Consider the following 25,999-nt stretch of genomic DNA (forward strand, 5'->3'; position numbering starts at 1 on the left):
GTTTAAGAAGCTTTGCGCGAGGCTGCCGCAACTACCACAAAGCAGACGATTTCCCCGAATGCCAAGTCGGAACCTAGTGGCATAACTGTCAAGCAACCATGTGGCACATCATGTGAAGGGTGAGACATGCGCAGAGGCAAGCACTGCAAGATAGCATGCTTGACGCTGTGTTTTATTCGCTCCTCCATCAGAGGTCCGAATTCTGTTTTAATTTTATTCTACGCGACGCATGCAGCCCGGATATTTTATTCTATGCAATGTAGCTAGAACAAGAACTCACGTGCCGCATGCGTACCGGTACATCCTGCCCGCATATTGCGTACTCGTGAATGCTCACATCGCTTTCCGTGGCATCGTTCACGGCAAGTCCATTCTGGGTGCATTGCGTATGCAAGCGATGTGAGCATTCACGTGTACGCGCTAGCTGGGCAGGACCTACCGGGTAAATTTACTGACATCGAAGTCGTTGGGATGGCTACAAACGGAGAGGACGGTGAAGGCGGCGACGATGAAAGACCTCGAGAGGTGTAGACATCAGCCGAGGCAAGAAACATGCCTCGCCTGCTTCGAAATTAAGTTCAGTGCAGCGGTGCGAATGATCGGCTCATGCGATGTGTGAAGCAGCTCAGCCTTACGCAATTTTTATGCACTGAATAAAATGGCAGTGCCGAAAAACCGAGCTGATTGATATCTCTGGTATGTTCTTTTTTTCCTTTTAAATCTTCACAAAGAGCCAGCTTAGAAGCTCTTGTTGAAAAACTGTTCAGTAGTGGTGAATCGTTTGCAATTCTGCAGCTTTGCTTATCTCGTAAATCCGCTTATCTCGAATTTTTTTTCTGGTTTTTAATATTTTGAGCTAACGAGGTATTACTGTATAACAGCTACCTAAATTTCGGATGCTGTACCGGATCTTGCTTGATTTCTTGTGCACACACAATGTTGCAAATTTGCAGCAGACATCTGATGTACTTAATGCACTTAGCTACTGTTACCTCTCCGTATTTCGCTTTCCTTATTTCCTCACACGGACTAATCTGATTTCACACTGTACGATCCTTTTCTTTCTTTCCTTTTTTTTTTTTACCAGAGGTTGAGCCCATGCTGCATGCTGTATGACTATCTTTGAATGTTGTATGTTTGTATCCCCCTGCAATTATGCCTTCACAGCACCGCAGGAAATGTGAATAAACAAAGAAACAAACAAACAGACAGACAGACAGACAACGGCCATGAACGACATGTTATTGTCCTTTGCATCTCCTTGATGCTAAATTGGACTGTGAGGAGTGGCACGCTGATAGTGTCACCCACACTGGGACAACGCTATCAGAGGGCTGTGGTGACGGAGTGGATGTGAAAGCTTTGCAGGCTGAACCGCTGATGTGAAGATATCGTTGATATGGCAAGAAAACGTATCTTTAGTCGTTGACTTTCAAATTCAGCAAAATAAACGTTTTTCGAAGTTTAAATTATTTCTTTACGATTGCCCATAAATTTAGAGATCCTTTTTAGTCCCTGCCGCAGAAGAAAAAATCGGTCAACAACTGTTTTTATTTGTAGGGATGTCCGAATATTCAACAATTCTGAATATTGTAGACTATTATACTTTTAATATTCCTTATTCGATTAGGAAACAATAAAAAATATTTAAGAACATTCAAACCAAATCGAATATACTGCAGGCTGTGTGGAACTAAACACTGTTCTTAGCATTGGTTTTTATTTAATCGGAGAATGTCTCCGATATAATTTTGTGATCATTTCATGCTACTGGAGAAACGTCACCTACAGAGCATGCTTAGCCACTAGACGCCTAAGCTTTGCAGAAAAGCCAGCCTCACTGTAGCAAGGGGCACTGGTTTGCGGACAGTGACGGTGCACTTTTTGCAGTGCCCCTCCGCCCCACCCGCATTCCTGAGCTTATTGCCCAACAGCAAATAGAATTAATGACGGGTGGCTCCGGGTCAAACGTCTCGGAGTTTACGGGCATTTGACGTATAGTAAGGCACAGGTTGGCGACAATAGACAGCTAGTGAGAATTACTCCATTTTCCAAGTTAACATACCCAAATATACAATGTTTTAGTATAACGGCTTTCTAGTCAAACATTTTGCCAATGACAATGTAATTGCGATGTTTCCACATGTTAAATAACCAAATTTGCTAATAATTGCATGCCATATCATTATTCGATATTCGAAACTAAGTGAAAGAAGATAAGGCATGCAGACATGGACACAAGAGAATCGAAGAACACAAATGCCGTGTTGGTCCTTGTTCAGCTAGTTCAACTTTCTATAGTTTGAAGTAATTGTACAGAATTCGAATTCAAAAAGTTTGATATTCACACACCTCTGCTTATTTCCATAAAAGGTTGAATAAACTACAACAAACTGAAGTCCAGATTTTATCAGCTTCGTTATATTGAGGTTTCTACACTATGCTACATAGAAATTCGTCCTTTTATGCAAAGTATAGATGCAGACGAATTCTTATCCCTTTATTTTGGCATGAAAGGGGCCATAAAATTGTGTGAATAACTGGGCAGTACAAAAAAGACAAACTTCAATAAAAACAAAAAGCAAACAATTTTGTTGCACTTGGCAGCCAGCAAACACTTTCACAGTCTGATTAAAAATTAAATTCTGGGGTTCTACGTGCCGAAGCCACCGTCTGATTATGAGACATGCCGCAGTGGGGGGGCTCTGGATTAATTTTGACCACTTGGAGTTCTTTAAATTGCATCCAATGCAAGGTACCACAGGTATTTCTGCCGTAAGCCAGGATTTGATATGGCGATCTCATGCTTGGCGGCGCAACGCCACAGCTCCTAAGCAACCACAGCGGATGGTTTTTCCCTGCTTGATACTGCACCGACAAAGTTCCCTTACACGGTTGGCTATATAGCCCACAGAAAGCAAAAATAAAGAAACCCTGGTCTAACGCACTGTGCTGATCGGTGTAGGTGAAGCTTCCACGTCTATTCTGCCGCCCCGCCTTGCCAACATGACCTTGGGTGTCACCCCAATAGGTACGACACCAAATGCTACGGTCACAGAATTCAATTAACCGCTGCTCTCCATACGGCCCAATGAATGCTGCATCAAAACCTGTCAAACAATGCAGGAAAGCTTTGCTTTTAATATTGCGCGAAAGCCAGGTGACACCATCCTGAATTACGGCAACTTTATTTATGGCCGCCACTTTTTCCATTTCCCAACATCGCTTGCACATCATGTACAAATGATCGAACAAGATCGGGTTAGATGTTGGGAATTTCAGTTGCCACTACGCATTGGCTCTACGAAAGTCTTATGAGTCGGTCCAAAACTTGTCCCAAGAGCAGTGCGATCACTGAAGACACTTACATGTAAGTGTTGGTTAATTTCAATTCCTTTCACTGGGAATTTGTCCTTTTCTTCAGCGAGTCAAGAACAGCTTCTTTTGATTTCGAGATCATTGACAGTGAGCTCCGTAGCATCCTGATACAAGCGGTGACATCCCCTTTCTCGCAGAGCTCGTTCTTGTCCTTAAGCAATGGCATTGCGCCACGTGCCTCTATTGCTATTCATGCTCGTTACTTGCCACATGGTGACAACAATAACACCACATGGGGTGCTGACACAAGGCACGCAAGGAATACGGAACTATGCTGCATAGAGTGTGCGATGCGATGCATGCGATGCACTGATGCAGTGGCCCTCTAGTGCCACTGATCGACCCTGCGGCTCATCTTGGAGGCCATGACCAGCTAAATTCGCCGCCGCTGGAGTGTCTAGATGCTCCTCCGCTTCAGCGGCTAGGGAGGCTAGAACGCCTTGATCCGCGCTGAGGGTTGCCGCTGGCATCGAGGCGCCCTCAGTACATCGAAAGGAATGCCAAGATATTCACCCAGCAAGACCCGTAGGAAACGTCCACCTTCCAGAAGCGCTGGGATTCAAAGCGGACGGAAGTATTTACTGGTCAGCAGTCGAGATAAGCAACAGACGTTCAGAGTACTGGTGGAAAAAAAAGCAGAGGAGAGATAGATAAAACCGGAGCCATTACAGGCATAGGTAACTGCACAATACAGAGATAGAGGTTTTAATGAAGCAAGAAAAGCTCAAGGAGCGATAGGCAAAATGCTAGACTGCAATAAATGTAGTAAAACCTGCTAGATCGAACAGGCTAGGCGACTAGAGCAGAATCTCGCTGATACGACCCCGTTTCGTCCCAGAACATCATTCGAACTTGACCAGTCAGCATGCAGCAGTATAGGGCCTGACCCCTATAGTGACCCCGACAGTGACCTCTTTACTGGCATCGCCTCTCCCGGCGGTGCTTAGGGGATGGTGAATGTGTTGAACACATCATCCATCATCATCATCATCATCGAAAGCACCTATTTTTGGCCCGCCCTAGGAAGATGTTCAAACAATAACAATAGCTCACAATCGTCTGATTGCAGTATTTACCCAATTCCAACGTGCACTTCTTTTTTTTAAGAACATGTGGCCAAAAACTGCCTGCGGAGTGCAATCAGGAACAAAACAAAAACCACTTTTGCAATAATTGTATGCTTTACCGCATAACAGGAATGTATTGTGGCGGAGCTGACTAAGACTTTTAATGCCAATCCTACATAAGCTTTCTGCTTCAGAAACATAGAAAGTGGGGGCCCGTTTGCTCGGGGGGGGATTGTTAAAATCAAGAAAACATTGCAAAATGAAACAGCGGTGTGCTTTGGCGTATTTTTCTCCATCTCGTTTAATTCGACCAGCTGGCTAGTAAGATCAATTTCACCAGTTCAATCAGGGTCGAATTAATGGATGTCAACTGTACAGTTTCACCTCATTTTTACTGTTTAATGCGTTCTCAGACAACGCATTCGTTCAGCACCAATGTTCTACATCGTCAAACTGCGATCGTATATGTTTGCCAGCCACTAGAGCCCATGCGAATGAAAGAAGGTGTGAGGCACGCAACATGGTGAGCAGCACTTGATTGCCCATGCCGCGTGAAAATGTCGGCATGCACTGGGCTTCCTTTTCCAGTACCAGCCCATCTCCTCGCAGGTCGTCGCACGCCGCAATGACATCTATCGAAGCCGATTCTATTGCGATAAACACCTTCACCTATCTGTATCCCAAGATGTGTAGCATAGCGCTGTTTGAAGGGTACTGCACGCTTTTAATAGGTGATAACTCAAATGTACCACTGTTCCCTGTTGCAAGTGGTACGAAGCAAGCACCGTGTTTCATGCTGATGGCATCCTATTCTGGCATTGCCTGCCAGCTTGATTTAGTTTGGGCTTCCAGTCACCGCCTTAAAACACTACGTAATAGGAAAGCAACACAGCGTGTCTCGAGCCAGAACGATTGATTCTCGCCAAGTGGGCATGTCAAAACATCCCGCCAAAACACCCCGCCCAAACAAGCTACTGACACAGGCCGAATCGTAGGAGCGCAAATGTAAGGTTACTGAAGCTACAAAAATGATGTATCCGGAACCAATCGGGCCCCAAGAGCTCGGTGCACGTTGGTGTCTCACGCTAAACTGATTAGCGTAATGCTTCGCATTATGTAGACGTCAACTATAGTTCAGTCTGCTGAATTTTCTTGCGACTTCGGATCATACGTTTTCCCAGTCAGTACATTTTCTCTTGCGTTTTTTTTTTTTTTTTTCTATATCACATGAACGAAGTTCTACTGTAGTTGTCACTGCCCCATTTCAAAGGGAATACCAATAAAAGTAATCTATCGGCAGCCGCTCTCTGTCGCACGAATTGAAAGGTGCACTTACAGCTACCATTTGACCAATGTAAACCACAGTAGTTTATAAATTTGTTGCCTTGATCTTCCTTCCCAGCCGCAGTGAAATTTCCTTATAACTGAACTTGCAGGTAAGCACACACTTCATTATATTGAGGTTAAAAATACGTCGTGCTCTATGGACATGAAGTTATAATATGTTTACTACTTCGTTACAGTGAGCATTTTGTTACATTAAAGCTCATAATATTGAGGTCTAACTGTATGTAGTAGTGTATGCAGCGTGTTCTCATGTTGTTGTTACAGTCGTACCTCGATGCAGTGAACGAAGTAAAAGCCTAGATTTTTTCTCACCAATATCAGCGTGTAAGGAATGTGCTTATAACAGATAACAGACATAATGAAGGCGTTTTTGTGTTGTACGCAGCTTCTTTACAGAAAGATTGGACTCGATTATTATTCTAGCAGCCATCGTGGTCTTCCTCGCTTGCCTCGTGCTGCCAGGTTAGAAAGGTTAGCTGCAAGGCTATTTGTTTATAACAACATACATTCACTGCGCACCTCCTTGTGGCACTAGCTTGAAGCTTCACACTCAACAACCCTGAGCTGAAACACAACCTAGGGAAGGCTAAAATTTAAGTACAAGCTCTTCACAAAGATGGCACATAAGAATGTGTGTTTCACGTAGAGTGAGAAGAGAACATTCTACATGATGTAAGCAAGCTCACAATCTGTCAGAGGAGGCTCACCCGTCATCCATATTGGCAAAAGGGTCAGGGACCGCCTCCCGCGAGTCCCTCTGGTTAGAAGCTGCCTCAGCGGAGACCTTCTCCAGGAACTCCTTCGAGTCTTCGCTGAAGTGGGCGGGGAGTTTGATTTTATCCAGCTCCTTGGAGTTAGCTGCCACTGGCAGATGGTGCACTGCAACCTTGGGCACCTGGTCGTGAGACAACTGCATGGCGGTCTGCAAAGAGGCAAGATGTGCACACGGCGATTCAACATCGATTCAGATGCTAGCATCAAGCCTATGCAGAGATTTCACTGCAACCGTTGCATGATAAGCATGTTGCAAATAATCAGATGTGTGGTAAATGTATGCACAACCAAACACAGAGCACAAATGCCCGACTTCTCTAGTGTACCCTGACGTTTGTCTTCGCTGCACCACTTTAGCATTTCCTCATTGCGTTCCCTGAATAGCACACATGCGATGGTGGTAGTCAGCATCTTAGTTACGTAGCTACGAGAAATGGCGCAAATTTTCGGATGCTGAGCCACCTGACAGCACGGATAACTTGGGCACTACAAAAACTTGCTCCCTACTGAACTGTAGGACAGCCCTGCGTGCAAACCAACTGCACATTCCATGTGCCTGGCAATGCTGCCCAACGGAAGGCTTCCCATTTGGTTTCTAAGCATGGCACCAGAATGCGCAAACAAAATTCTCTGCCGATTTTGAAACACGACCGATTGCCACAGCACAGTAGAGCCACACATTTTATGTTACAGGAAATTACAGAATACCATGACAGAACTAAAGGGCAAGAGACCCAGCAAGTGTGAGGACATATGAAGTTTTAAATTTAAGAATATGTCTCACATAAGGCAACAATTGCAAGGAGGGTCAATGAGAGAACTCATTCCAGCATATTGTTCAGGTTTCAAAGAAACGTGCCTCAGGACCTCTTCTAGAAGTTTATTACTGCACGAAAACTAAGCCAGGCATGAGATACAAAAAAGATCCCCACCCACCTGGAGAGCATGCGTGATGTTAGCAACACCGCGCGCAGCTGCCAGCTGCAACGGGGTGACTCCGTTGCTGTCGGGTGCGTCCAGCGGCGTGCCCACGTGCACCAGCAGCTGCAGCATAGCAGGACAGCAGAAGGTGTAGTTGGCCAGCGGCGCCACCACGTGGTGCATCACGTTCCAGCCGTACATGTCCTGGTGCGTCAGGTCCACTGGGCTCGTCTTCTTGAAGCTCGTGCGCCGCACATCCCCGTATGGGTCCGTGTCCCGGTCGGGGTCGTAACTGGCATTGAGCAGCAGTTTGGCCATTTTGATGTCATTCTGCAATGCAAGATATATATTTTTTTTAAAGGGGGAGAGGCGACACCTGTTCTCATTTCACGATAACAGTGATATCTGCATTGGTGAACCAAAGTCTGCCTTGCTGGCAATGATTGCTGCCAATTCCATCTTTGAACACACCTGCAATTCTTGTACTACAGCCACACACTCGCTTTTGATGACCACTAAAATTGAAAGCCATCAAAGTCCGCACACATAATTGGCTCCATTATGCGAACTCGTGGAAGGGAGCCAATGAGATTTGCAGATTTCAGTGATCTGATTTCAATGCTCATTGAAAGTGAGCATGTGACTGCAATCTTACACACTAAGTTGTCTGACTGGCAGCCACATTTACCGCTTCACTCACATTCGCCCTACCCTACACTGACAATCCCCGCTTGATCGTTTCATTATCACTTTTTTTTTTTTTTGCTCCACAACTTTTTATTTCTGTCAACTGCTGTCACACTGCATCGGCTCCAATTTTTTACATGGTAGACACTCCGAGCTACTCTTCATGGGCATAGTGCTTACTTTTGCCTCCCAAAAACCCACATGCAGACATCACCATCCTCCTAGTTTGGATTGTGCATGCTCAAACATTTGCGCTAATATTGCAAATTAGTTCTGCAGAAATTCCACAAGAGGAAGATTTCCTAAAGTAAAATGGTCATTCACTGCAAAGTAGTACGAAGCTTTACTTATGGCTTGACTTTATGTACTCTCAGGTGAATAACTTTTACACCTTGTGAAACCCCGCACAAACAGCCCATGCGCAGAAGCTACGCAACTCCTCAGTGATGAGAGCACCCGATTTCCAAATGTACGTTGCTGTAGAGGTCGGGGTATGTTTTGTTTCATTATAGAGCTCTAGCCTGTCCGGTATCCCGCTAAATGCATGCAGGTCGGGCGACTTGCCGGATGGGCGGGAATGCTAGCGAGTGGTCCGCACCGTGCCGGCCACTCACATTTGCGCCCCCGCCCATCCGGCAGAACGCCCAGTCTGCCTGCACTTAGCGGAATACTGGACACATGAAAACTCTCTATTACTCTGCCCTCTGGCGTCCGCCCTATGCGACACCAGCAGCCTGCACCAACCAATCCTGAAACACCTGTTCCAGTCATGCCACCGCCAAATAACTCTTTCCACAGCCTAAATTAATTCCCACCATGAAAAAAAAAAGGAGGACCGGGAACAAGCCTCCCGCTTGGAGGTACTCACCAGTCTGACGGCGTACATGAGGGCTGTGCGCTGCTGGCCATCTCGGAAGTTGATGTTGGCGCCTGCTCGTAGCAGCATCTTGACAACCGCGTAGTTGCGCTTGCACACGGCCAGGATGAGGGGCGATAGGCGGGCAGCCGTTGGGGATGCCGAGTGGATACGTGTGACGTCCGTCAGGCACGTCGTGCCTGGGAACTCCAGGTTCTGGAGTGGGAAGCAGGTCAGCAGGTCCGCAGAGGCACCGGCTTCAAGCAGCGAGAGGCACCACGACCTGTATATATGAAATCCAAGGTTTGGCTGGCAACCCGTCTGGCCGGGAAAATTAAATTATGCGGTCTTACGTGCCAAAACTACTTTCTGATTATGAGGCACGCCGTAGTGGAGGACTCCGGAAATTTTGACCACCTGGGGTTCTTTAACGTGCACCTAAACCTAAGCACACCGGTGTTTTCGCATTTCGCCCCCATCGAAATGTGGCTGCTGTGGCCGGGATTCGATCCCGCGACCTTGTGCTCGGCAGCCCAACACCATAGCCACTGAGCAACCACGGCTGGTACTGGCCGGGAAAGCACATAGTGAAAAGAAGCGGATTGATGCACCGACTACCCCCACCCCCTCCCACCAAGTAAAAGAAAGGAACTAAAATTGAAATAAAATTCTCAAATTAAATTTCAGTTCTGTTTTTGGCTGGTGCGTCAATCCGCGTTTTTTCCCCTGTGCATATGGGAAGCAAGCCTCCGTCGTTGTCGTTTTTATGGCTTTGGCATGCACATGTTTGTGCTTCTGGAATACGGTCTCGATCAGAGGGAACTTCGAGTGGGGCATTTTGGTGAGAAGTTTTGACGTGCTCACTCGGTGCGAATCATTGCAGCTTAAGACATTGAGGCGTGTTGAGCTGGTGGAGCCTGAGATGCAAGTTTTTCCTTTTTTCTTTTTCTATTACATGTTTTGTGGCGGCAACGGGAAACTGAAACAAAATCCAGCTGGTGGGTGAAGCCAGAATAAAATTCCTACAATGGCGGCAGAGTAAAAAATGACACTCAGTTCGTGCTGGCTGCACCAGGGCATGGTGGCACAAAAGGCGGCATGTATTAGTTATCGCCTATTAAAACTGCGTAGTACGCTTCCAATGGCACTATGCCCCATGCACTGTGGAACACATAGGTTAAGATGCTTATTGCAACAGGGTTGGTGGCAAAAGCTGTGAATGTGGCATGCGATGATCTGGGAGAATATTTATTTGCTGTACTGAAATAGAAAACTGAGTGCGTGCCGACGTTTTCACTTGAAATGGGCGGGCAAGTATTACACGAAAGCTGCTGTGGTGTACAGCTACTATTCTTGATTGTGCATGTCTTGCGCTTTTCCTTATTTACATGGGATCTAGTGGTTGGAAACGTATACGTCGGAAACATATGAACTGGTAAAAAAGCATAACTTAATTGGGTCATCTTTTGCATTCTCAATCGCGAATGTTGACGCAGGGAAATCGTACGTAATGAGATCATATCAACGAAGTCCTACTGTATTTAACATTGTGCTGAGCTACAGATCTAGCTACTTACACAAGGAATCGAAGCTTACCCCAATGAGCTGGTTTCATTCTCAATACAGAAAGAGTTAAGCAATGTGGAACCTTGAACTGCCGTTTTGTCATTCGGCATACCCTGCAGAACTGTAGCTCAAGTATCAGTGCATTTGTCTAAACGCGCTATGAAGCCTTCCCAGCTCTACCTGTAGCTAGCTGCAACTGGCAGAAGGAAGCATGCGAGACTCACTGCATGTCCTCCGGCAGACGGTCGCTCTGCAGTTTCCAGAAGGCGGCTGTGAATGGGGTCCGCAGAGAATGGTCCTGGTCGGCACAAGCCGCCGCCACCATGCCCATCTTGTCCAGGAAGAACTGGCACAGGGTGTAGTTCCAGTTCATGGCCGCATACGTCAGCACCGAAGATCCGTGTTCGTCCCGTGCCATCACTGGTACTCCCTTGTCCATCAAAGCTTGCGCCACCTACAGCACCGGGCAGCAGTCGCAATCGTCAGACCGATCAGTGCAAACACAAAGTGATTTAATTCCTATCATTACAAGAAGCATCGTAATAAGGAAAAGAAAGAAAAAAGGAGGGGGGCTTTGAGGTACACTGTTCCTGTGTGCAAAGTGGAGGCAGGTTTATAGCTTGCGTTTTACCTTTGGGCATGACATCCCAGCAAGGTAAAGCAGCAGTGAATGAAATCACGAAAAATCATTTCTAGTGCTCTGTTTTGTATTAACAATGGTGCCATGTGCTGCCTTCATGAAGGTATATGCACTGTTGTGAATGATTATGTGCCCCAATTTTGTTTTTGAAGACAAGGTCTTCTTAGCCGACTGCAGATGAAATGGGTGTAAATACATCTTGTAGCCCCTTCCACAAAAACAGTCAATCAGGTGACTTGTAGATGCCGTATGAACGTGGTATCAAATGATACTTCTCCATGCAGAGAGCACGTAATATAGTAGCCAGCAACTAAGAACATAATAATAAAGAAGTATTTACAGTGGAACCCCGATTACAATATTATACTTTCTCAGGCTACGAAAAAGTGTACAGGGTGTCTACCAAACTGACATTTCCAAATTCCCCGAGTTTTCCAGGTTTCCCCCAGTGCCTTTGCAAAATTCGCGAGTGGCACTGAACTTTGTTTTATGTCACGATGGGCTGACATGCATGTCAAAAAATAAAAAAAAACTCCTTAGTCCAGTTTGAACAGTAACGAGTAGTATTTATTTTATTCAAAAAGGAAACAGAAGGGATGAGTTAGTAAAATGCACAGCGAATAAATTATCTTCGAAAAAAATTGTAAAGCCTATTGCAAATCGAGTCGAACATTTTCAAATACAAATAAAAAGATGCATACAGAAGCAAATAGTTTCGAATATGAGCTATTCCTATCAACTGATAGCAAGCTCACTGATATGAGGCCCAAACTTTGTCACATGCGAGATTCTCTCTCAGCAGCTGGAAAGTCAACCTCAACGGCAGCCGACATACTCTCAGCCCGCGCACAATGCCTCAATGTTGCGTTTTACTGCTTTAAAATGTTTATTTTGGTTTGGATGAGAGACACCAGCACTGTGGCGTCTGCGAACACTTTGCTTTTTGAGCTCAAGCCCTTCCACCCCGCGTTTGTCCCACGGACCATTTGAAGCATCCTTGGGGTCAGTTGTACAGTCAACGTCCGATTTTTCAGACTCCCTAGGGGCTGTGAAAACGTCCGAAAAAATAAATGCATGTTTTTTACAGCCCTTAAGAGCTCAAATCACCGCAGACACATCCGAAAAGGCCTGCCAACACACTTATTACACATACTGGTGCTCGTACTGCGACAGGAGATGGCACGTGGATGCATGTATAATTAAGGAATACATACTGTGTCCAATTGCCCTTCCCATACTTCTTATGCTTCACCGCAATACTCCACATATGCCTCACCACGTAACAAAACTGTACTGAGGCAAAGCTGACTTTCAGAAACCAGCATCATGCAATGTGCCGTGCTTTCCAAGTTTCGAAGCCAATTGCAAGGATTTCAAAGGCGGAGTCGGCGTCATTGCTCACAGCGGCGAATTGATTTAATGAGTAACACGACTCCGAACATTGACAAGCTTAATAGTGAACGTCGAAGCAGCTAGGCCTAGCATTGCAGCGGTGGTGGCTATGGCTGCCAGTAGTACTGTGTGCGAGAGCGCCAGTTCAAGGCGGCGAGATAATCAAAATGGCAGCGGTGGTGGCTTTGATGAATGCCGTTTCGGACCTGTGGTCACGGCAAAAATTCCGGAAAATCGGACGGCTATGGGTTATTGTGTACAAAATTTCCGACGTTCTTATACACTGACTCCACGGGGTATGTGGTGGTACCACAATGCCATCCGAATTATCGGGAACGTCCCAAAAATCAGGCGTCGACTGTACACTGCCAACTCCTCCAGCTGACGACACGACATCAAAGACAATTTGTTAAATTCCTCTCTGTTACTCGAGCGAGCGATTAGCGCGACTTTCGTTCCCTTTCAATAAAATTACAGCTGATTTTCCCCAATAGAAGCAGAAATTCCCCGAGTTTTCCATACTAAAAATATCCCTGAGAAGTACTGGTTTTCTCGGCTGGTAGACCCCCTGAGCGTAGTAAGATCCGAACAACGAAAGTTATGCCTATAAAAGCATGGTCGCGCGCAACAGATTCACAAGAAACTTTGATGTAAAATACAAACTAACACTCTGCAGGGCTCGGAAACCCAAATCACAAAAAAAAAAAAAAAAAGCAAATGCGGAAAGAATACTGCAGTACAGGTGCCAACCATGCTTTATTAAAACAAACCTTGTACCACAATCCACTGCCGCGTTTCTTGCCAGCAGGAGCGAACCGTGGAACACTTGCGTGCTAAACGGTAAGCTTCTTTTGCACCTTCTTCGATCCGAGAAGCAAGAGCTCGAGTTGGGCAACGCCCAAAAGGAGGTCCTCTGCGGTGTCACATGAACACATGAAGCTCCGGATGCAGTCTATGTGTCGTAGCACATCAGCGAATGTGGTAGGCGCAGGCAAGGCAAGATCCGTAGCGTCGTCGTCCTCATCCGATGTCACAGTGGTGCCTCGTGAGGTAAGCCTCCTTGATGGCGCCATCCAGCGTCACCTCACCACAGATAGCAACATTGTTGTCGGCCTCAACGTACTCGGCGAAGGTCGTGGTGACGCTTAACACTTTCCTGTCCGCAGGAAAATAGGCAGTTTTAGGGTAGTCTAGTAAATGAAGAGTTTACTGCTACAGTTTACTGCTACGAGTTTACTGCTAAATTCTTGATATTAGAATGTACAGTATCAACTTAATGTGCTTTCTAATGGTATTACCTTTAAGCAAACATTTATTAAAAATTCTTTGAAAAAATAATATTATTTATTAAAAGAATTTGTTATGAAAAAGAGAAAATTTTATAAAAACATAGATGTTTCTTTACACCAAGAGAACATTACAAAGAATTCAAAATATACATTTCGACCAAAAAAAAAGAAAACTATATACAACATTCCGGCAAATATAAGCTATCCATAGAAGGTCTTTATACACAAAGGGAAATGTTAGCCCTAGTGGCTATCATGCTCGTGCAGTGGTTCTTACAAATGCCGCGCGGCATTGCAGAGCGCAATAATCGCAGAGTGCCATGGTTCATTCCCGGAGGCCTTCTTGTACAAAGTCTCTCGCTTGCGGCCACAGTGCTTGAACGAGGTGGTGATTGTGCTTTGTGACAATGCATTCCACTGCGCGGGCGACTGCTGGGAGGCGGAGAGAAACGAACGCTCTGCATCGAAGCTCTGCATGCGAAGGGGCACTCTTCTGAAGGAGAGACGGTGTGAGGAAGGAGGCCCGCAGCACTTTCTTTACATCCGTTGTTCGGTCCCGCACTTCGTGTGGATCGTCGTATAATGCAGGTCAGGCGTAAAATCGTGTCGGATAACCAGGTACTTAATGCATTGCTTCCATGGGGACTTCGCCGGGACTGCGCTAATCCTCAAGGGGAGTATGGTAGCGCGATTCAAAGACGGGACAAGAGAAGACACAAGGGGACACACACAGTCCCGTCTTGAATCGCGCTACCATACTCCGCTTGAAGATGCATTACCAACAAGCCCACATTGCAACCCTCGTGCGCTAATCCGCCACAAACCCGGGTTGTCACAAAATGGGGGGACGTATAGCTGGGGTTCCACTGTAGGTATAAACAAGTTGGGATGTGAATGCCTGTGTTGCTGTTGCCCTTTGCTGTGCCGTCGCCTAGGGCCATTCAACTTAACTGTCACCTAATTGTCGCGCTCTCCGCCAGATGGCGCAAAGCGACCGAGTTCAGGAGGAAGGGAATTCAAGTCTGAGAAGCAGGGTTAGTAGAGAGCTGATGGCTTGGGAGTGTGTTTTGAAGAAGCCATAAAGACTTGGGGCTAATAAGCCCTATGCCTCACGGTAGCATGAGTGCAAGAAGAAAACTGAAGCGAGGGGCATATTCCAGAGATGTCAAAAACTGAAAAAAAAAAAAAAAAGGAAGAGTCAACCAAGTGCCAACGCTGCACAATATTGACAAAACTGCGCGTGAAATATGAAGAAATTGAGTGAATAACGAACATGAAAAAAAGAGTACAGAGATATAATTAAAACTTATTCCTCGAATCATTTGAACTACCATGCACATCGACTTTGTCTTGTTTAGCGTTGACACCTGGATGACCCTTAATTTTTGCTCTTCGGCAATGCCGACATCTTTACAGTGCACACAGATCTAAGCAGGGGTCAAAGGCTAAATGCTTTACTTGTTTGCAGAGTAAAACTTAATGGCAGCCACCAAAATATAACAACCTCATTGTTGCAATGAGTCGCATGATTTTGAAGCATTAAACATTATGCCGCTGTTACCTGCATACTGGTATTCACATGAGGCAACATTGTATTAGGTTCTGGCTCCATACCTAGAGCACTCTTCTTGCTTCAATTATGAGCTGTACTTCAAGCAATATGACAGATTACAGGACTAACTGTTTTTAAGACACACCTTTCTCACTTTCTAACAAGATAGATATGAAAAAGAAAAACTGTTTGAATTGGGCACAAAACAAACCACTGTTGCAGCATCGACAACTGCCTACCATCATCACCATTGTCATAATAATCACAACTTAATCAATCACAAGATGGCAGCAAAAAGCTTTTGTGCAGTCAGAGTCGCACTTGCGTAGAGTGGTCAACTGGCCGATTTGGCTGCAATGTTATGCAAAAAAAAAAGCACAGGCTGAAACTGCAATGAGACCACATATGGTCATGCCACATGCTAGGTCATGTACCGTCTCCCAATAGGACAGCGATGATGTGCTGCTTTCATCATGAAAACTCATTAAAAAGGCAGGTTACTTTACATGCTAAGCTAAAGGAAGAAGAGACATTTCCCGTGTTTCTGGGCAATGCTGAACACTTGTATACGTTGCAGGACCAAGTGGTGAAGCAAATAGCTGATGCGTAGGCCGTCGAACAGTTTGCAATTACTGAAGAATTGTTCAAGAAATGAGGAACGCGAAACAGACTACAATGAGGACGTGTTGTAGTTCACAAACAGTGATGGCAGAGCTGTCTGACAGTGATGTCAATGGACATTAATGTGAATAAGTTTACATTTTGCGATGATAAGTTCTGCAAACCTAATCTTTTTACGTTAGAAGAAATGGACGCGTACTACATTTTTCTTACTACAAAATCAAGTGCATGTTAGACTTGGCAAAGTACAGTAACATTGCAGACTTCTCAAATTTTCAACCACTATGAAACAGTGAGAAGCACTTGGCCCAAGGGGACGAATTGAAGGACGTTCCGAGGCTGACCTTGATCTGCATTTCCAGCTGGGCGTCCCGAGGAGCCTCCCGTGCAAGCACATGCAACATGGTCTGCTTGTCGCTGTACAGGGTCCAGCCATGCTTCACCTTGGCAATTAGCCTCAAAGCCAGCTCGTATGAACAACTCTTCAGGGCCGCCTAAGAATAAGAGACAGTTCCAGTAAGTCAGTCGGTCAGTAAATCAACCAGTGATATGAAATCAATGTCTAGTCTTCAAAATCCCCTCCTGCATCTGAAGCGGATGCCTGCCACCTACTTTGGACATGCCCTGTGCGGGAGTCCTCGCGTCTCATGATGGTCGCATGCGTGGCAAACTTCACACATTGGGTGCACGCTCGCCAGAGGATTCGGGGAAAACAGGGAAAGCCGTCCCCAGGTGGCTGGCACACAATTGCTAGCGCTACCAGCACCACCAAGCGAGTCACGCGCGATTCTCCAGCAAGCCATGGCTCCCGTGTTTTCACACGTGGTTAGCCAGCCACATTTCTGCCTGGGCAGACGCCGTCTACTCCCCCCCCCCCCCCCCTCCCCCCTTGCCTGCCAATTTTACCAGCTGGGGTAACCTTCCTTACCCCTGGAATTGTAAGATTTTACCCCAAGATGTGGAGTTACGAACTGGCCAACCTGAAGACTATGAATGATGGCTCACGGACAATACATTTCACAAGTCACTGCGCAGATTCACGAGGGCACAGACTGGCGGCGCACGCACCTCAACAGTGAGAGCCAGGCCCTTGCCACCAAGCTCAAGATGCTCGATGATGTGCTGCAGGATGCCTTGCCATGACCGCTTCACAAGCTCCTGCAGAAATGTAAAGCGTGATAGGATGAGCCTGCCTCATTTTCTTCAAGGCAGAAATGGAACCTTGTTACAATTTTTAAATTAAAAAAAATGCAATGGTGATCACAAGATCCTTTAAAGATGTTAAAATACAAATGCAAATTTATCTGCAATCAAACATCTTAACGAAGTTTGCATCCGATATGAAAACACTCGAGTATGAGCCAACGCAGGCATATTGATGAGGGGGGAAAAAAAATAAAACATTGTGACCTAATCACTGCATAAGAAATGCAAGCACAGTACTTTCGATAGTACAGCAGTACAGCATACTATGCAGTACTATGCTGTACTATGCATGCAGTACTATGCATACTATGCTGTACTATGCAATACAGCATAGTACAGCAGCAAGAAGTTTCGAGTAAATTTGATCACCCATTGATGACATTTGTCAATATAAGGCATAACAACAATGCTAAGCCACTAATGTGTTTTCCACCAATGTTTCAAATAGTGTAATCACACATGTTAGGCATGTTGACTTACTGGTTGTGGGCCAGCCAAGCCAAACTGTTAGCCAAAATGTGCAAATTGTGCCCATAATTTGCTGTTTCAAGTTGCGCTCGCCAACTTTTTGATATCTGCTACCAGAATATACATATTTCGAGCTGTGAGCAAACATATATTCACTTTGCTGTAACCAATATTGCAATAGATGTTGAATTTTCGGTTTGATTATAGTAGCAGGATACTTAATGAAATAAAGCATGACTATAACAAAATATTTTATTTGCATCATTGTATCTCAGAATTCCATATACAGCCTACGCTCATTAAAACGGGCCCGCTTACAACAGACTTTCGGATTTAACAGACTATTTCAGCTTCAGTTTGTTCTACCTATTGATGCAACGAAGTTCGCTTGTCACGAACCGCACTACAACGGACTATCGGCTACAGCGGATTAAATTAGCAGCATTTCTTTTTTTAATCAAGTATATAAAGGGTACTTTTGTTGTGTCGACACGGGCTGACAACTGACTTACGAGGGTCAGCTGACGATCGTGGCTAAATATAACACGTGCAAGGGAGGAAGGTGTGGTGGAGACACGGCGTTTTCTTTAGTGCGTGAGGCACAGGGTTCGGTTCTACTCCGGCGGCTGCTGCCTATAGTGCGGCCACCACATCTTGTCAGGTGTTCCGTTGTTTTGCATGCCAAAGGTGGCCCATGCAAAAACGTTACACGCTGCTTCGAAAAAAAAAAAAAAAAAAAAAAAACTAGCACACTGTTGCAGGCACCTGCAGGATGGGGATCTGCAGCGGGGCCCGGATCTTCTTATGGACGTAAAGCCAGCGCAGGCCTGTCTGCGGTGGATCATTCCGCTGGATCACCAAGTCCAACGTGGGGAGGGCGCCCTTCTGGAGCAGCAACAGTGCACACCTGCACGGGCAACACGCATGTCGTCGAGCAACATGGCAGCAGCATAGTGTTAAAAGCGTTAAAATGATGGACAGCATTAAATGCAGCGAGAAGCACAGCGTTAAAATGATGACAAATACAGTGTTTAAGATGCTAGAAAGAGTTAGAAAGACCCCAAAACTGTGATCAAAGGACACTTAAGTACAGCAATGAAAAGACATTAAAAACAGTGCTATGAAGACATTACAATAAGTGCTAAAAAGACACCAAAACCTGTGATAAAAGGCACTGCTCTGAGGGTGTCCACCCCTGTTCCACAATACAAGCGGCCATGCCAGAGAAAAATTTACATGAGAAAAGTAGCGCCTTACGTGGGGTGGTTGTTGAGCACTGCCAAGCCCAAGGGTGTGTTGTTAGCCTTGTCCTTGATATCTACTGTCTTCACCTTCTGCGAAGAGAAGAACATACACGTATGAATGTACTTTCCGTGGTTATAAATAAATGTGAACCAGTTGTTTTATTTTCCTTCGTTGTGGCATGTGTTTGCGCTTTGCGGGGTGTTACGGATCAGCCAGTCGGGGCAGCGAACTTTGAGCCTCTCCTGCTTTCCTACGATGAATCAGCTTCGTGAAGCTGACAATACGTCCCATCGGACAGACCAGCGGTGTAACCAAGGCGAGACACGTTTGACGAGTACGGGGTTGATGGATGCCACTCTGCTGCCGACCCCGAGGCTGGGACCAAGAAACTCCAGGAAAGGTATTTCTTCCCTGCTTCCTTACACCCGATGCTAGCTGCCAAAGCTGATCGAAAATCAAACCAGCCAGTTGGTGGGCCATCCCAGGAGCCAAGACGTGTCAAACGAGTTAAGCGTGAAACTTCCCGTCTACGAGCGTTCCTTCCTTTCTCTGGGACAGTGAACCAGGTGTGCCTGAGAGTATTTCTCCGATTGTGTTCAGTGAACAAAGTTCCCAGAGTGATTGTGCGCACCCTCACCCTCAAGGCGACTTTGGATGCTTCAGCTGGAGGAAGGTGTGACGGCAGAGTTCCCTGGCCTAAGGCTCTAGGGAGGACAGAGGGAATTTAAGCTGACTTTTTCGGCACCTCAGGAGTACTTTTAGTCAGTCTTGGTAGACAGTCGAGGCGCAACATTCTATATTCTTCATGTAAATATTGTAAATAAACCCAGTACACTTGGCTCTCGATAAGAACCTGTTCCTCTCTTCAACAACGTCCTCAGCATGGATGAGGCGGACGACGGCATGGGCTAGCTAGCCCTTTTGACATGCCCGACTACAACTCTTAGAGGGGTGCAGGGGGGGACACGGGTCTTAGAGACCGATAAATTGCAGAATTATCACTTTTTTGAAAACATTTTTGGTTCTAGTGTCTGGTGCATTATCTCAGAAATTTTCACGCATCTGTTCCCACATTTCAGTCGTAATGGCGTTTAATATTACATCAGTGAGCTGTACTGTTACTGACAAATGTAAAAAAAAAAGGGGCTTATCTCTGTGACGCGCAGTTGCCATTATAAGTTTCCGAATGCAGCCATCTTGGTCTTGTTTGAAAGAGCGACTCATCTTTAGTTTTCGCGGCACAGCTACTCTGCGCGCAGTATGGCTTTGAAGAAAAAGCCCACCATAGAGTTGTCCCAATGCGCAATTCCATTCGTCGATTGAGACACGTGACCGTAAGCACTCCATGCCATTGGTGGATTTTCGTTGTCGTAAGCCCGGGTCGCTCGGTTGTGCGCAACACGGTACGAAACGATGTCAAATTCAGTTTGCTACAAACTATAAATTCAGCAAACAGAAGAAGACGGGTTTTGAACTTTCGAAAGTGCGCAGTAGCTTTCAAAAACAGCGAAAATAGTTTGCCACCCGGACCGAGCCCCGCTGAAAAGCCTTCCCTCGTGACTGTGGAATAGACTTAGCAGGTGAATGCGGTTCTTGCAGCAGCCAGTGTTCGTGCAGCGTTCCAGCACAACTACTACATCCTTACAATTTTGAGAAGGTGAAGGTGGCTCAAGAAAAACCGCAAGTCTTTGCTTCAACGCCGGCTACCAAGCGAAAATCGGATTTGCTCGCTCACGCTGATGTCGCCGCTGCTAGCTCGGATGCAATGCAGACGCGATTCGTTATGCCGAGCCGCAACTCTATAAATATTCTGCTGTCTCGTGTAAAACGCAAGTAGCGGTGCGGCAGTGGATGAAGGCGAATGCGAGTGTAATCTTGCCACAGAGATAATCACCTCGTGTGCAATCTGCGGCGATGCCGCGTCGCCGTGGACTTCACTGCACATGAGTGGTGGCCACACGTGCACCCCATTGCTTGTGATCTTTGATGAGCTGCTAAATTGCCAATTGTAGGATTTGTGGGGATGCGCGACTCTCACGCATCCCCTGATATGCTGTTTTCCCGCACGGCTCGCGTGGCCTGGCGCCAGCGGCGCTCGGAGTGGTACAAGCGCGGTGCGAGTGATGGCGCGACCGTCGCGCCGCGGCGGGGTAACTCGGGCGCCGAGGGACAAGGTGCTGCCTCTTTCCCGGCGGGCCGGCGAACAGCGTGGACATTCCGCGCGCGCTGCGACCATGCTTCTGCGAGACCGCCTCGCGTGGCCGCCTTCGAACGCACGACCGTTGGCGTGACCGAACACGCGAACGACCAGGCGTTGGGATCCAGCATGGGGCGAACATATTCGCTCGCTATCGGTCGCGGTAAGTCGGACTTCTAGATTTGTCGCGCGCCCATCGGCATGTTTTGGGGATAGCAACTCGGCTAGCAGGCATTGATCTATGAAAGGTGCAATAAATGCCCTTGTGATTGTTTGCACTACTGTGTTGTCGTTCCTTTGTCCCAAGAGTACAGAGGAGAAACCCGTATCTCCCACATCTGGCTGCCCAACGTGGGGCTCTTGGGGCATCGGACGATAATTTTAAGTGTTGCTTCGTTCAAGACCTTTGTTTGAACCGAAGCGTAGGCCTAGCGTGGATTTTGATCGCTAGCGTCGGCGGCGTGCTTTCTTGAGCGAGGCGGCGGTGGCTGTAGTGTGTTTGAACATGTCAACATGCTAAGCCTTTTCACAAGTGTTTTTTCGTTAATGGCATTCGTTGGTACGAGAGCCACGTGGTCTGCATCCTGGGAGAGCGAGGCTGAACGCCCGCGGAGCAGTGGCAAGCCTGAAGCGAGTGAGTACGGAAGCCTCGTGGGTGGTCCGAATTTCTTATGTAAATAGCTTCTTCTATCTCTTTGACTCTGATGAAGTCGCGGCTCTGGGAGCCGGGTGGCCGCGGGCCACGGGTGCCACTACGGGCTGACTGGTATTGCGGCCTGGCACCGGGCGTTCCGACACCGTCTGTGATGGTGGGCGCCGTCAACTCGGATGCTGTGTGCACCGAGCGGAGTAGGACCACCTCACAGAGCTGACGTCTCCTCGCGGCTGCCTGTTTTGCGCTCATTTTGGGTGTCGTTTGTTTTTGGATGCCGGTTGTTGTCAGAGTAGCGACGCTTTAGGCCTAAGGCTTTACGAAGCTGCCTGTCGCACGTGGAGGGACACAACCTGGTGGACCGTGGGGTTGAGGTGTTGCAAGTTGCTTCCCTCATTCTAGTTAGCCTCGCACGAATTGAAATTACTCGTTCGACTCAAGAAAGCGAGCTTCGTTCACGTGAACTTAGCATCTGAGTAGCTGCCCGATCTTTTGCTAGCCGAGTTGAACATCGTACCACGTGGGCGATGCGCATGCAGAATTCCTCTCTCTTGCACTACTTTAGTGTTTGCCGAGTGTTTTGAGTGTACGCAGTGTGATTGGAGTCACCCCTGGCTTGCTGTCACCTGCACATCGTCTGCGCTGCTGCCCCGGACTACGATCGAGTCACCCCGGGCGATGGTGATGCTGTGGCCAGTTACTTCGGCGGCCTCCTGCATCCAGCTCACAACCCTCGGCGGCGGACAAAGGAGCCAGCGGTCACCGACAGCTACGGCGGCTCTTGCCAGCAGGGCGCGTCGGCGCGAGCGACGCTTGCTCGTACCGACTACTGCGTCATCGTCTCCGGAGTTCTGGCCTGGGATCGTGCCGTCGAGTCGCAAAGCTGCTGCGGTGACCGGCGTACGCCAGCGGTGTACCCCAAGGACAGTCGGCTCGCATGTTATGGACAGCGTGTGGACATTTCCCCGGCGCGGCCACTGTTGCATGCACCACATTGTTCGCGAAGCACGTGTTGATGTTAGACTGTGTGAAATGTTTCGCCGGAATATGTAGTGATTTAAGGTTGGGGGGATGTGGGGATGCGCGACTCTCACGCATCCCCTGGTATGCTGTTTTCCCGCACGGCTCGTGTGGCCTGGCGCCAGCGGCGCTCGGAGTGGTACAAGCGCGGTGCGAGTGATGGCGCGACCGTCGCGCCGCGGCGGGGTTACTCGGGCGCCGAGGGACAAGGCGCTGCCTCTTTCCCGGCGGGCCGGCGAACAGCGTGGACATTCCGCGCGCGCTGCGACCATGCTTCTGCGAGACCGCCTCGCGTGGCCGCCTTCGAACGCACGACCGTTGGCATGACCGAACACGCGAACGACCAGGCGTTGGGATCCAGCATGGGGCGAACATATTCGCTCGCTATCGGTCGCGGTAAGTCGGACTTCTAGATTTGTCGCGCACCCATCGGCATGTTTAGGGGATAGCAACTCGGCTAGCAGGCATTGATCTATGAAAGGTGCAATAAATGCCCTTGTGATTGTTTGCACTACTGTGTTGTCGTTCCTTTGTCCCAAGAGTACGGAGGAGAAACCCGTATCTCCCACAGATTTGAAAACTGCTTGCAGCACTTCCCTCCTTAAACATTCTGCGGTCCACTCATACATTACTATTGCTTTCTGCCCAATATTTTCTTACTTATTGTCTCCACAAACAATAGTGATGGACTTTTATCTATCTCCATAATTATTTACTGTACGAAAAAAATAATCAAATTTTTTAATCAGCTCAAAAAGCTGGACAAGACCATGTCTTTCAGTAAATTTGGTCTAAAAATACCTAAGATAGCTCTATACACCGTGTCCCCCTTACGAAAGGATCTAGCAGCAGCTGAGATGGTGCGAAGCGGCGATCTACCCTTCCTGCAGCGGGGGCTCTTCCCAATGCCCAGACAAGCACCTGAGAGAAGTTCCAGGTGCTGGTTCCAAGTACCAGGTGCAGCACCTGGTACCAGCACCAACTGGTGTTGGGATCCAGGTTCCGAAAACAAGTCTAATGCCAGTTCAGTTTTAGCGTGCAGCCAAAAAAGCAGTAAGGCGCTACGCTGGTCGTGTGTGCTAGTACATGGAACACATTCGAAATACACGCTGCACGGCCATGCTGGGGAAATATTGTCCATTTTCTCAGACCTCCCACCACGTGAACTTTTGATCATAACTGTACTTTGATGTAGCACGTTGCAGACAACTGTCAGAGTGCAATCTAAGCACTGCGATCGTCTGTTTGCAATGCCCAAAACCTGCGGGGAGGCTTTGAGGTTCCTTTTCCGTGCACTTTTATTAGGACCAACGAAGACTTGACGAGACTAAAACGGCCTGAGAAGCAGTTACTCACACTGCAGAAAGAGTGCATGCACATGGACGATCCTCGGATGGCAGCGTAATGCACCGGTGTCATGCCAAAATTGTCTTGAAGTTCCAGCAAGGGTGTCTGGGTCGTCTGCAGCAAGGTAGCCAGCTCCACAGGGTCACAGGGCGAGTTGTCCCAGTGTCTGCAAGCAAGTTGAAGAAAGTTTGAAACAGAAAAAAATTAAGCACTTGGAAGAGTTTAAGGCTGTGGGGATGCTAGACTGTCACGCGTCCCCTGATGTTTTCCCCACACGGCGCTCACGTCTCCTGTAATCAAGCTTCTACCCGTAGCTAAGCAGCGGCAGCAGTCGGTGTGGTTGCAGCATATTATGAGAGATGGCGCGAGAATTGCCTAACGCCTAACGACGTGGTTGGTCGGGCGCGACAGGAATAGGCTCTTTCTCTTTGGCTCAGGGTCGGCAAGCGGCACAGACGTTCCGGAAGTGCACCGATCCATGCCTCAGCGAGACCGTCCTGTGAGGCCCAGGAGCAGGACACCAGAATGGATGAACGCGACTGCTCGAACACGCCACCATTCACATGACCGTACACATGAATGACCGGGCATCGGTGTCAAACATATTCACTTGGTATGCGGTGAGTGACTTCTGCGATTTCTTGCGCGCCGATCGGCATATTCTGTGAATAGCAATTCGGCTAACAGGCATCAGTGTATGAAAGGTGCAATAATATGCCCTTGTGATTGCTTGCACCACCGTGTTGTGTTCCTTTGCCCCGAAGAGGTCGGGTGAGACCACACAAGGCATAAAGGCAGGCTAGTTGGTAGCTTGCAATGTGCGACATATTTGCAGTGCTAAATATGGAACAATATGCGAAGTAGACAGGATGGGCACTGAAGTGACGGAAACAAGATCTCCTAATGTAGCAGCAGGACTAACATAAAAGGATGGTAGGACACAGCCAAACATATTAGAAATTGCAACAAAATGGAACACGAAATAAGACTGACGCTAGACGGCCACTCTACACAAGTAACGAGCAGGCAAGTTTCTTTTGATTGTTGCTGTGTAATGGCTGATCATATTGTAGTAGTTGATATCAATGCACATACTGTCAATTTCATGTTGCGTCTCATCTTGAGTGTTGTAAATATGTGGCCCACTAGCTGGAAGAGCCACTATGATGAGATGATAACATGCAGGTGGTCTTATAAAAGGCACTAAAACGCCTGCATTTACAATCTGTGGGCAGTACACTGCTATTACTACAGTCGAACCTCGATATATCGAACAGCGCGGTGATCGCAAAATAGTTCGATATAGCCAGAATTCGATATATAAAATATCGTAGAAAACGCGTCAAAAACTAGCGCAAATCAATCAATGAACCAATCGTGGCGCAATAGATACTCACATGAAGCTTCAAACAAAGTATTTATTTAGTTCGCTGAAAGTACTGAAGCAGCGTAGCCTGCTTCATATTGGCAACCGCGTGCTTGACCACGGCGTCCTCAACATAGTCCAAACGGTCCACAAGAGACAGTCCGGTGACTTCTATTGCGCCGCAGTAGCGGCGTACAACGGCCAAAGCAGCTACAGCCTCAGTTGCAGTCGGGAGCGGGGCAACATCAGCGCTTGCTGGATCAGCCTCGGCAGCGTCTTCGTTTGGCCGCTCAGCAGTCACTTCTGCCGCGATCTCCACGTCTGTTAACTCCGCCACTGTTCCGGTGCTGTCGTCACCGCCAACGAAGTCCGCAATGCACATGATGTGTGGCTCAGCACCGACAAAGC

General features: G+C 47.4%; 1 protein-coding gene across 4 annotated transcripts in view; it reads right to left on the reverse strand.

Annotated features, from left to right (window-relative positions):
* LOC126533657 (poly [ADP-ribose] polymerase tankyrase-like) overlaps positions 1-25,999 on the reverse strand; it is a 106,510-nt gene that overhangs the window by 23,696 nt on the left and 56,815 nt on the right. For 3 of the 4 annotated variants that reach the window (XM_050180843.3, XM_050180837.3, XM_050180840.3), the window contains exons 31-40: positions 24,235-24,391; positions 19,022-19,098; positions 18,530-18,671; positions 17,159-17,248; positions 16,435-16,584; positions 10,821-11,050; positions 9,043-9,313; positions 7,503-7,817; positions 6,500-6,714; positions 3,892-3,930 (exon numbers count right to left, since the gene is read on the reverse strand). In XM_050180843.3, coding sequence (XP_050036800.1) covers positions 3,892-3,930; positions 6,500-6,714; positions 7,503-7,817; positions 9,043-9,313; positions 10,821-11,050; positions 16,435-16,584; positions 17,159-17,248; positions 18,530-18,671; positions 19,022-19,098; positions 24,235-24,391 — 1,686 coding nt within the window. The remainder of the gene's footprint in view (positions 1-3,891; positions 3,931-6,499; positions 6,715-7,502; positions 7,818-9,042; positions 9,314-10,820; positions 11,051-16,434; positions 16,585-17,158; positions 17,249-18,529; positions 18,672-19,021; positions 19,099-24,234; positions 24,392-25,999) is intronic. The other variant, XM_050180842.3, reaches the window with a different exon arrangement.

The sequence above is a fragment of the Dermacentor andersoni genome, chromosome 7 (genome assembly GCF_023375885.2).
Source record: "Dermacentor andersoni chromosome 7, qqDerAnde1_hic_scaffold, whole genome shotgun sequence".
Classification (NCBI taxonomy): Eukaryota; Metazoa; Arthropoda; class Arachnida; order Ixodida; family Ixodidae; genus Dermacentor; species Dermacentor andersoni.